The sequence below is a fragment of the Erithacus rubecula genome (genome assembly GCF_903797595.1).
Source record: "Erithacus rubecula genome assembly, chromosome: 14".
In the NCBI taxonomy this organism is placed as follows: domain Eukaryota; kingdom Metazoa; phylum Chordata; class Aves; order Passeriformes; family Muscicapidae; genus Erithacus; species Erithacus rubecula.
In genome coordinates this window covers 14,688,957-14,701,699 of record NC_136666.1, presented here as the reverse complement: position 1 = coordinate 14,701,699, position 12,743 = coordinate 14,688,957, and the positions used below count along the sequence as shown (strand labels likewise).

At 36.1% G+C, this 12,743-nt stretch overlaps 1 protein-coding gene across 14 annotated transcripts in view; it reads left to right on the top strand.

Moving 5' to 3' along the window:
- ZNF280D (zinc finger protein 280D) overlaps nt 1-12,743 on the top strand; it is a 43,013-nt gene that overhangs the window by 3,847 nt on the left and 26,423 nt on the right. For 11 of the 14 annotated variants that reach the window (XR_013775878.1, XM_079318092.1, XM_079318091.1 and 8 more), the window contains 3 exons: nt 3,108-3,173; nt 3,278-3,636; nt 9,307-9,424. Coding sequence is in view for 12 of the 14 variants with exons in the window: in XM_079318092.1 (XP_079174218.1) it covers nt 3,108-3,173; nt 3,278-3,636; nt 9,307-9,424 (543 nt within the window). In the remaining 2 variants the exon portion in view is untranslated. The remainder of the gene's footprint in view (nt 1-3,107; nt 3,174-3,277; nt 3,637-9,306; nt 9,425-12,743) is intronic. The other 3 variants (XR_013775877.1, XM_079318088.1, XM_079318090.1) reach the window with 1 other exon arrangement.

The following is a 12,743-nucleotide window of genomic DNA, read 5'->3' as shown; positions in this document are numbered from 1 at the left end:
GGTTGTGATGACAAGAGATGGGTTCCTTATTTGTCCTTTGATTGAGCTTTGACAGGTAAGTAAAGACCACCTTTTTTGTTGTTATTTTAATTAATTTTAGTAATGAAACATTTTTTGTATATCCATCTTGTAGTAATTTTTTAAGAGCTGTGACCTAACATCTCCCTAGCAGTCACATACCCAAGACTTTACCTGGTGAGGTTTACTTCTCACAGTTTCTGCCTCATCTCTGCTAATGTTTGTGTCCAAGATTTCTACAGTAGTTTTCTGGAGATGTATAACTTGCATTGAAGGATCTCAAGACAAAATGTTGCACAAGGCTGGCTGTCACACTCTGCTGTGTGGATTTCAGAGCTGTTATTAGCTGTTCAGTCTTGTAGTTCACAATACTTTCATGTTGCATCTATTACTTTTTTGCTCACTAGGTTAAGAAAGTGGAAAAATTATTTTAAATATGTAAAGAATGCTGAATCATATATTTAAGTACTCACACAAAAATATTTTTTAAGAGTGAATATTTTAAAAATACTCTGGATTGTCTGGAAATTTAGAAGACTATTTTAAAATTACTCTAAGTTTTCTGCAGTTACAAACCTCTGGAATGTCTGAAAATTACCCTCTCTGTTTTCTGGAAGGTCCAGAGTCCTCTCAGTTGCTGTTGGTCTTTGCCAGTAGGTCATGGCATAGAGCAACTATTAAGGCACTGCCCTTACTAGTGTGTGTGTATATATGTATGTGTGTATATACATATATATATATATACACACACATAATATTTGTATAGAATAATGAAGTTGTTGTTTGGAACAACAAATATGCCAAGTTTGAGTGCAATTGTTGTAGCCTCAAGATTTTTTTTTAGTCAAAGGTTAGAAATAATTCAGGTAAAAACTATAATTTTGGTATGATTCTGTGAGCTTCAAGAACTTTGGTAAAAGAGACTGAAAATATTTGCATCTTATTCTAGTGCTGTCCATGCTCGGTCCTAACACAAGTAAAATCACTTATGGTATAACTTGTTACTTTTTTTCCTTCCCTTTCCTCAACTTTTCTCTTTTTAATCTTCTACTTCACTATCAAAAACAGCTATGGAAGAATGACCTCTGTTCTTCTCTGGCTTGTAAGTAGTACTACCTGGCAGTAGTCAGGCTTCAGTTTGTTATTGGTGATAGGCAAGATACTGTGAGCTCAGCTTTGCTTATCACTGTTTTGTTTGCACCTGATCACATGAAAAATTGATGACAAATAGAAACTCCAATATAGGTCTTAATTTTTCTGAAAGGTGTAGTTTCTACATGCATTGCATTTTCTTAACCTTTTCCTAACAGTACAATTACTTGTTTTTGTACAGACTTTGTGGAAAACTTACAGGAAATCATTTGACTTGGTGTTAGAGTTGTGCAGAATCAAGTGTCCCTTCTGGTGTACTGGAGGATTGTTTTGGCTGAGATGAAAAGTAGTTCACACTTTGTTCCCTTTATCTTTTTTTGCAACTGCTCATTTTCCTACAGTTACCACTTAGTGTCCTTGCTTCCTTTTTCTTAATGATACAAACCTGTATTTTGTTACTGCTTTAAAATGTTATTCTGCATGTCAGCATGCTTATGCTTCAGTGCTGTTTTACCTAAACAGGACAAATAGGAAAGAACACATCAAATCTATGATGAATCAGTTGAGTGATGTAAATGGAGTTAATAATTTCAAATAACTGGCTTTCTGAAATGTTCTTTTTAAAAGCAGTAAAATCCACCTTTGTAATTTAGAATATGTGCACATCAGACTGTCTTGACTATGCTTTGTGAGACATAACTTTTAGAACAGCTTTTCTTTTGCAGATAGATGATGCTTTAGTTTAATTTCACTCTGGAATTAATGTGTGAGGCATAAATTTGTTAATCACAAAATGTATGTGTTCAGCTAAATACCGAAATAATGTAATCCTTGTTTGTTGTTACTGTTATGTTGAAGTAAAAATAGCATTACTATTGCAGAACCAAATTTTGTTGTATCTTAAATGCAAACCTGTTTAAATCTGTTGATTGCTGCTACTTTTTTATTAGTGTAATCTAAATACAGGTGATCTTCTGAGCTCTACTGCTATTAGATGTATTTATCAACTGGAGAAGTATACTAATGAGACATTGTTGGTGGAAGTAGCCTTAATGTTATTAAACACAATGTGTAGGTACTCTGAGATCTATTGTTTGAGAACTTGATGTAATTTGACCCTTGTTTGAAAAGTTACTTTAAGCCTTGTGGGTTAGATTTTGGAGAATCAATCTAACTTCCTATGCGTGTTTTCACAGGTCAGAGCAAGCAGCTTGTCCGCAACACTAATGGACTTGGGAATCGGGGAGTAGAAAAGTATCTTGATTTGATGAATATTTTTGTAACTTTCTGAAATTGTCAGAAACCCCTGACTAAGACATAAAAGGTCAGGGAATGTCAGTGGCATTAGTTAGGGAGTAAGTATAATTTAAGCAATTGCATGTGCTCCTGCTGAGCTAGAACTCTGGAACACACAGACTGCCATGTAAGAAAATCAGTGCTCTTGTAGTGCAGTTCTAATATGACTCCTTTGGTTGCTGGTGTGTTGATTTTTCCTTTCACTTTGGAAAATTGATATCATGAAGTCTAAAATCCAGTTTGTAAGTGCTGTTTGCTAATACAGAAGCAAATGAATTCATTACTGGTTTAGAGAAAATGCTTCCTTTAATGTAGAGCAGTTCTAGTGTTTGGGAAACATGTATATGTGAGAATGAGACATAAATAAATGCACTATAATCAGCAAATTTAAATGTTAATGAAATGTCCTTTTTTTTGTTGTTCTTGTTTGTACTCTTATGTGTGTGTTCATCTGTCTCCAAGAAAATGATCACTGAGATTCTTAAATGAACTATCTTAACCAAAGAAGTGGAAGAACATAACCTAATTTGTACAGATTACAACTACTTGGTTTTGCCAGGTTTTTGTTTTAGAAATAATAATTTAATTTATAAGCCAAATCCTAATTGGCTTAATTAGTATGTGTGAATGCAGCTTTTAAATTTGAAAAGCAATGAAGCTAGTCATTTATTTGGAATTAAGATAAATGTAACTTTTGACAGATATATTGAACAGAGTCAACCTCAGCTCATCACGAAGGGGGAGACAGAATGGTGCACCCAGTAGAGGTACTTTATTGTCCTAATACGGTAATTAAAAAAAAATCCACAACACTTATGAAACATTTGACTGCAGAATTACATAAAGATAACTTGGGAATCCTTTGCAACAGGTTCAGTCACTACATTCAAGTCAGAGAGTCAGCAGTATGGGACGCCTGCCTCCAGCCCCGGTGCCATGCCTGCCCCATCAGTCTTTCAGACTGTGCCCAGACCTGTGACCAGCTCGGTGGCAGTTCAGCCCTTGACTGTAGCAGTGAATGTTTCAGGAACTTCACCAACACTGCAGAGACCAGTTGCTGGATGTTTGTCAACACAGCAGATGCCTGGGTCGAGTTCTGGAATAACTCAGCCTGTTAGCAGATCTGTAACAACGCAGCCAGTATCAAGAAATGTCACAATTCCTGTAGTGACTCAACCTATATCCAGGACAGAGACTACTGCAACAGCACAGCCTGTAATACTCAATCAGGTAAATCTTCATTAATTTAGAATGTAACAGGTATGATTACTTCTGAATAAATAAATGAAGAACATACTGTCTCAGTCTAGTGCTTTAGAGATCTGGATTAGATTATAGATTGGCATTATGTAAACTGTAAAGAGTCCAGGACCATAACCTTGCACTGGTAAATGAAACTATATATTTGGAAATACCAATTTGGAAGACTCAAAGATGATAGCTTTAGTAAGAGTAAAATGGCATTAAATGAAAATCCTAGACACTAGAGATATTAGTACTGTTTAGATTCTTTATGTCCTGTGGAGAAATGATGCAAATTCGTTCTCTAAATTTTGCAGATTTCTTTGCTCAGAGATTAATCCTCTGCATTGACAAATAAATTAATTTTAAAATAGCTTGCATTTAGTGTGTAAAGCACCTTTGTGGTTTTCCACCTGTTTTTTACAGTGCCTCGCCTTGGGATTTTTGATTCTTAAGAGAACACTAGTAGTAGTTCCTTAGTGGTTTTTCTTTTTCATTCATGTGGCACATGAATGAAAGCATTGTGAAACATTAGGTGGTAAGGAGATTTAGGCAACCAACAGTTGCACAGTCTGCAGGTGAAGCAATTTGGCAACATACTTTTTTTGCTTGGAAAGCCTAAGGGAATTGTGCACGTAGGTCATGGTCACAGACCTTGCTGGATTGCCACAGAACCCCAAAATTTTGTCACAAGGGAGTTGAGTTAGATGCTGTTTTGTTGCCTTATCTGTTAGACATAAATGATAGAAAGAATGAGGGTTAAAATTCCGTATTTATATGAGGTAAACTATGATGCAAGGCCTTCACTGAAAATCATTTATACTGAAACAGTACAGACCACGTGTACCTATAACATTAGCTACTATTGTCAGATTCAAATGAAGCCTGACTATATGCACCATCTCCATTGTCCATGAAAATGCACATAGCCAAGGTTGTTAGTCTTTTGGTGTAAATAAAAATCGTGCAGCCTTATGGATTCTGTGTTTGCTGAGCAGGGCAATCAGTCTGAATGAACAGAGTTAATTAGGCCATTAAAACATGAGGGTTGGAATTGGGTGTTCTCCTTAAGACTTGTCACTAAATAATTGCACATGAGAGCATGTACTTTACGAAAAACAGAATTAAAACAAAGCAATGTAATCACTGCCCATCAACTGGCTAGCTAAATCTTTGGCAAGTTCAGTAGGAAAAATACTCATACTTTCCAATTCTGAGTCTTCAGCAGTTGATCGATAATTTGCAGAGAGAAATTGTGAGTGTGTCTGGTGAAGTGGGTTAGCTAAATAGTCTGTCACTGTTAAGAAGGCCCAAGAAATTATATAATTTAAAGTCCAGATATCAGTAGGATAATCTAGGTTGCTTCTTTAGTCATCTTAAATCTTTCTTTGTGAATCAGGACAGATTAATAGAGAAAGGTTTGCAACTTTACATGATTATACACATATTTCAAGTCTGAAGTTTTTTATATGTTTACTGATGACATAGTATACTTTATTAAGTCCTCTAAAGATGTGCTAGTGTGTCCTGCAGAATCTTTAGTGCAAAAGAAAGCCCACTCCTTTACTTCCCTCACACACACAGGCTCATGTTTTTGTTCTAACAGACAAAGCTGGTAGGGGCTTCTACATTGTTTTTATGACAAAACCTCAGAGTAAGCAGAGCTAGGAAAGCTGAACTTTTCCATGGAGTATACATAAACTGGATGTAACTCATCAAGACAGTGATTTCCTTTAAAGAAAGCATGCAGAGTACACTTCTTTTTGTGAGACTTTTCTCATTCATAGAGTTTATTTACGTTAGCAGTGAGGCTTTAGTTAAGTATTTAGAGTGTTACTTTGTCAGAATATGCAGGTTGCTATTCCATGGCAGAGTAGAGAAACAGCTATCTGAAGAAGTTGCAGGTTGACATAGGACATGGAAAAGGTTCTCTAACCGTGTATTAATCAGTTCTGTCTATTCCAGGTTAGACTGACATGCTTTAGAAAGTAATGCATCCTTACCTGGGATATCCCATGCAGATCTGTGGCCTCTTAAAGCTTCCACTGTTTGTTGAACAGTTTGTTATACAGCTTCTTTAGTGTTGACATTTTGATCATGGTTTTCATGAGCCTTTAATTTTTTTAAGCTGTCCTAAATGTAACATCCTGTTCTTTAGATGTTAAGAAATTCTTGAATACCTTTAAGAAGAATTTTCTGTTTGCATTTTTACCTTGCTTAAGACATGGCAAATTTTCCATCTCTTCAGCTTAACTTTTCTAGATTCAGAACTGTATTTTCAGTTTAAGCATATCTAGAATTTTTTTTCTTGTTTATATTGTTATTACTACTTGATGACGTTGCACTTTTTATGGAGGAAGAAGCTTGTCTGATGTACCTTTTTTTTAGAGAGTTACTATAATTTAGTGTCTTGGGCAAAGTTCTGTGATTTTTAATCACTCCTGCCACATATCATTTGCTGTTCTTAGTGTTACACGTGTACTTACCTGTATTTTGGCTCATGCCCTTAGTTTGAATTTCTTCATTCAGGAGTTCCTTAGGGTTTTTGGATTCCTCAGCCACTCCTCATCTAGTGTTTATTTCACTGGGGACTGCTGTCTTATGGTGATGATTTTCTGCCTTGGGCTTTCTGTGACACTTTTGTTCACGCATGTTCTCTTTCTTCCCAACTTGATTATTCCTAAGTGGTAAAAGCTTCAAATAAATTTTTTTGAAAAGCATTTGGCATTTGGATCTTCAGCTTCTAAATGTTGAAAGCTGACTTTGAGAATGTTACGAAGATCATTGAGGGGTATAACTAGACACTGACAGGACCCCTTTTTAGCTGAATGTCCTTCAGAGTGCATTTGCATTCTAAGTACAGTGCAATATTTTTTAATCTCAGGATGTCAAAGTTTCTCAACAGGTTTAAAATTTGCCTCTTGTCAATGTTTGATATTCCAGTTTTATCATTGAAATAGTCCTTTCCAATCACAGGCTTGATTCACTGACTTCCTAAATAAGTCAGTCTATTTTTCATGTTACTGTACTGTGTGCTGTGTACTAAATGCTATGCAGTTCCAGAAATTCAGAGTTCATTTTTATTTCAGTAATACAATTTACAGCAATTTCAATTCAGTCAGAGCAACTGTTGCATTTCATAGCATAGGACTATCCTCTTTTTAAAGAAAAATTTGTCTTGAGCAGTGTTCTGTAATTCAGTGCTCAGAATGTTCTCCACTAAGCCACAGCCAGTTCTGTCTTTTACTTACTAAACACATTCCTCAGTCACTGTGACTCAGGTTCTGGTTGTTCCTAGGTACTTTTGAGAAAACAAAGGTCCAGTACTGTGCATTGTAATTTTTCAGGGTGGATTTAGTTACCAATGGTATATTGGTAACATGGCTTCCACAGTTGAACACCTAGGATGCAGACTACCCAATATTGTCATTAGTCCCTTAGAAAACTAAAAGTAGTGGTGTAATACTTCTCTTCACTTGAGCACTAGGAAATTAACTTACAGAGACATAGGATTTTGCTTTTCTGCATGTGGAAGCACTTATACATGTTAGTAGTTTGATTTTTTTTTTTTTTTCATCAGTGTGGCAAACCTGTTTTGTTTTGGTTTTTTTACACATTTTTGTTTTCTAAAGCACTGGACAATATTGAGGGGTTTGTATGTAAAATGATAGAGCCAAATTGCATTAAAATAATACCTGTCAACAAAAAAGGACTTTTTGAAAATTAGGCAAAATTTTCAGTGTGTCTGTTGCCACATTTTTTTGCTTGGTGAATGTGTTTAGTATATACTGGGGAGATGTGTCCATGCCATCAAAATACCCAAACTGTGATCTTGTTGAAAATCAAATATTGGCAGGACATAAAAACAAAGAAACAACAGACTAGTAAGAGATGCAGTGTTTGCATGTAGCTGTTGTATTGGTCACATTTTAAATGATTTGCACAGGGCCCTGCACTCAGATCCTGCCACAGGTTTGTACCCTGAGCATTAGTTGTGCTTTGCTGTCCTTTCACTGGCTCTTCTGAAACTGCTGTGACTACAGTAACACTTGCTGTATTGTGACTGCAGTTCATTTAGCTGTTACTCATAGCAAATACAATACTGAAACTCAGTAACTATTTCCATAGCTACTCCTGAACATGTATCTTTAATTTGGTTAGAGTGGATTAGGTGACTCACCAGAAGGAGGAGTGGCTCTTTAATAAAGTCCTGAAAGCTCTTCATTTAAGGAGAAGTACATCAAAAAGGCAGGATGGGGAGCAGCATCTTCCTTTTTGTTCTGGTATTTTAGGCCTAAACCAGATTATCATACCTGTTTATGCACTTTTGCTCACTTAGATTTCTTTCCATTAAGTTTGGTTCACACGGTAGTAGTTAAAAATGTAACTTCCACAGGGATGTTTTCAAATGAGTAGCACAGTTGGGAATGGGAAACAGTTGGTGAGCTTGATCTTTTCAGCAAAATGTATTTGACCTTTGTCACGTGGATACATTGATGACAAGGTCTCTGTATGTGTATTGGGTGGGTTTTAAAATTTGTTTATTTCTTTTAGTTTAGGTAGATAGCCTTACTCTTGTCAATTTTGTTTCACAATACAGCTTGATGAAGTGTGACCATTTGAATTATTTCAGAGTTGAAATTGCCAATACTTTTCTATTTCTACCTTAGTTTAAAATTAAACCTAACTATCAGGTTTTTTTCTTAATTGCTTATTACTATTCCTGAAAATACTTCACGTTTCAGATTGTGCTAGGATGAATGCCTATTAAAATGTGACCAGTATTGATGAATCTTGAAAAATGTTTCTCCTATCTCACCCTCTTAACTTTGGGTATTTGTAAAGAGAGCTAAATTTCATGTTTCTTTTTCCTCCAAGTGTTACATATTTTAGTAACAGTGGAACTGTTACTATTGTTACCAATATGTGGAAGGAACTGTTTTAACAGTTTTCAGTGCTGGAGACAAGAAATGTGGACTATGTTATATGTAGTATAGGTACTAAAGGGCAGACTTTTTAAAGTGAAGAGTAAAAGAACACCTGTACTTGGAGATGCACAAAACTTAATTTAGCAAGGTGCTGGGAAACATGAACCAACTTTTAGGTTAGCTGGGCTTTGAAAAGAGGGTTTGATTATATGATTTTAATACCATCTTGTTTTGAGAAGCTTCTACTTGCTGCAAGTTTGTGCTACTTTTGAGTTCTGGTTTTTGATCTTTTTAAGATGCAGCACGATGTTATGCAGGAGTAACAGCAAATGCCTGAGTTTAGGTTGAAAGAAGCAAGTTTTTTTGTTTTGTTTTGTTTTTTTAAACGACCAAGTATAATCTGAATTCATTAGACTTTTTTGAACAAAAGCATTTACAATTCAAACAGATTATTGATGTTTCATTAAATGGTCTTTCCCAGGTTTTAGGATTGTTTTTACTATTCTGGATACACAGCTATGAAACCTAACAAACACTGATGAGAATTGCAATCTTATTAAAATGTTAAAAGAAACTATTTTGGGGAGATTGTAATGGGCTTGATTTTTCAGCTGAGTACTTCTGAGTACTTTTAAGCAATCATATGTTTTTAAAATAAACCCTTTAAAGCCTGCAAGTAAAAAATTATTAAACCTCAATTTTTTTTTCCCTCTTGAAAATATCTTATTAGGATTATATTATGGATTCTCCACCAGCTGCACCAGATAATACATCTGGTTTACTGTTTGGTGTGAGACAGAACTCGGGAGTTCCACAGTACCAGACTGAGCCAGCAGTGAATGTAACAGGTGGGTATAACTGTAATAGTTGATAAGAGAAAGAAACAACCTAATGTTGTTAACTCTAGGGCAGATCTTTGGGTTATAACTTTAAATAGGATTTCTAGAATATAGTATAGCTGCTTTTTTTCTTCCCCCTGTACATAACACTGTATAATGTTTAATAAAATAAACTTTGGAGTCTTGTCCTCTCAGATGTTGCTTTTCAGTGCATTAGACTGACTTTAAAATCAACTGATGTCTTCTTATAATGCTCATTTAGATGAGAAAAAGCATTGCTAGGTCCACTGTATCTTTATTGACAGGTAAAGGTTTGCTTTCAGTATACTCATCACTCTTTGGCCAGTGGGCATAGGAAAAGACTGTTAGCAAAAGAGGGACTGTGAACAATTCCTGAATACCTGAGTCTGCTGGATGGATTGCCTGTGATGATCTTGGTTTTCTGCTATATGCAGGAGTTGGAGTTGATGGGATCAAAAGGATCATTCTTGAAAGGGAGGGGAAGGGAGAGAGTATGTCATTTGATAACAAGTACCTTTTTTTTCCAACTAGCTTTTCAGCAGTAAACATTTAATCTATTTATAAAGAAGCCAAATAGCACCTTTTTTTGTGTGTGTCACAGCAGATTAAGTAGATTTGAAGCATGCATTGTATTCAGTCTTAACTGAGACTTCCCTCCTCCTTTTTGAAGGATTGTGCTTTTGTAATGACTCCCATTATTCTGTCTATAAGTTATGGGTGACAACGACTTTCAATTCTTCCCTAACAGGTTAAGTACAGTGAATGGCCTGGTCATGCTAAGAAGTTGCACAGGACAAAGGGGTAGCAAGTTTGCTCAGCTTCATGTGATGATTTTTCATTTTTAGTTTTAGATACATACAGAAATATATCAGTGAAGGGTTAGCAGTGTATTTTTTTGCTTGTATCCAGCCATTCTGTTGGTTTCATTCTTGTGTTAGGTTAAACAGCTTTTTGTCAAGTAAGGAAATAGTTTGTTTTTGCTAATGGCTCATTATTCCAGCTCTTGTTCTCCAAAGGACAGGTACTAAAGTTGAGTTGTTTGTGGGTTTTTTTAACTTTGGAGACTTGCTTGCTTACTTAAAAATTACTGGTATTAGTTTCTCACTGGGAAAAAATGATTTGTTTAAAAGCATTGCAACTGAGGGTTGCAATTCAAAGCATTTAAAATGTGCCATACTTAGTCTATGTTTATTACTGTAAGATGGCAATTGGATTTGAAAGTTAAAATAAAAGTTTTATTATTGTGGGTTCAAACATAAATATTTTTGACACAGAAGGCAAGTTTAAGATGCATTTCACTTTGGAGAAAGGAAATGTCTGTGTATTTTGTGGTTTGGCTTGCTTGGTGAGGGAGGCTATGTAATGAGATTAAATGCATGTTCATGTATGCCAAAGCCTCCTTGCCTGTGTTGATGCCATGCTTCCCTAATTCATATGTGAATTCTTGTGCACTTTTGGTACAAGACATTCTGGAATATGGTATTTAAAAGCAGAATCCTTTCCTTTGATACTCTGCAGGACAACTTAACATACAACTTAAGCATGTGGATCACGAAAGACATTTTTTAGCTCAGGATAGCATAAATATTTATTTCTGAGGTCTAAGCAGAGAAATGGCAGCCTGCTGATGGACACTAACCAAGCATCTCCTTAGGCTGCTAAATAGGTGGTGATATTTGGGTAAATGCCATTGGTGACTCTTCCATGCAGGTTGGATGTAGCTTTCTTTCTGAGAATATTGTGAGAACATTCTCCCACAAACTTCACCTGCTTGGAGGAACTAGAAAGATCTGTGGTGTGGAGTTGGTTGGGCTCCATTCATGAATCCATAGCTCCAGATAACTGGGAGGTGTTGATGCAGGACAGGGCACTAGGAGGCCTGAAGCAATTTGGCTTTCATGTGCCTATTCTGTTATCCCAGTACGTTTGGTGCTTTTTTTCTAGGTTATTATTTCTGATGTCTTTTTCCATCATTTGTAAAATCAGGTCCAGCCAGCACAGATGCACAAAGCAGCATTAAGGTTTTTACAGTGATGGTGTGTGTTCAGAAACCTGCCTGCAAGGTGGTGCTGCAGCCAGTATACTTTGCTACTTCCTTACCATCAGGGATGGCAAGGTACACAGGAATATTGTGTGTAAGAGCATAGCCCAGCTCCTGGTTAATAGCTCCAGAAGTGTTCACTAATAGTGCAAAGTGACTAAACAAGAATTGTTTGGCTGCTGCTTTTCTCTGCTGTCCTGAGTACTTGGAGTCCTTGTGACCTGCTGTGTAGAGAAGTGGACAAACTAGCCTGGAATGTGGATGATTCAAGGAATTCTTGTGTCCACACTCCAGCTGAGAGAGGCACTTTCTCGATAAAAGATGTCAATCTGATTTATACCAGAAAAATATTAAATAATATTTGGAGTTGGTGTGATTAATTTTCAAAATATACCTAATTTTTTTTATGTGAACAAACAACAGAACTAAAATGCAAATATATATATTTTTCTAGTATTATTATAGTTCTTCTGAAAGAGAATTCACTAATTAAGGTTGTATAAACTGACTACTCACATTTATAAATATGTAAAAGAGTCTTCACAATTTTTATCACTGGTGTTAAGCTTTTAAAATTGGAATTATGAATAGTTTTTTTAATGTGAAGATAATCCTTGTTTCCAAATTGGGTTTTCAGCACTCAAATAAAATACATCACTAAAGATCTGTGTAAAACTCAGTCAGACCTTGTGTCTTTTCCCTGGCCCTCATTGCACAGCTACACATAGTTTAATGTACAGCAGCAGCAGTTCCTGCTGTAGGTTGATGGCTAGATGCTCAAATAGCCTCAGTGATACAGAGGAATGCTAAGGTCACACCAGCTCTATGGAAGCCTTTGCTGAGCAAGACATGTCAGTGTAAGCAGCTAATATACCTAACACAGTGGGTGTAATTAAATTAAAACCCCCTAGGAAGCAGCAGCATCTAATTAATAACCTGATAATTTTGGATGTGTGAATAAATGAACCTTTGGCAAACAATGCACAGATTAAAACGTTTGAGCTTAATATGTGTACTACACATTAAATGTGTACTACAAAGGAGAATGTTAGGATGGTTAGGTGACTATACATCAAGTGAATTATGTCTTCCCACGTGTGAGGCACAGTGTAGCAAATTCTCCAAGATGTTCATCAGCATTTTCTGCTGGGAGTCTGCCTACGTGCATTGAATGAGGAGATTCTCCAGACTGTTGGCTAAGTTTAGATAGTTCTCCCTGAGCAAACACAGCTATGGGTGCCAGAGGGCTGTTTTGTTTCTTCTCAG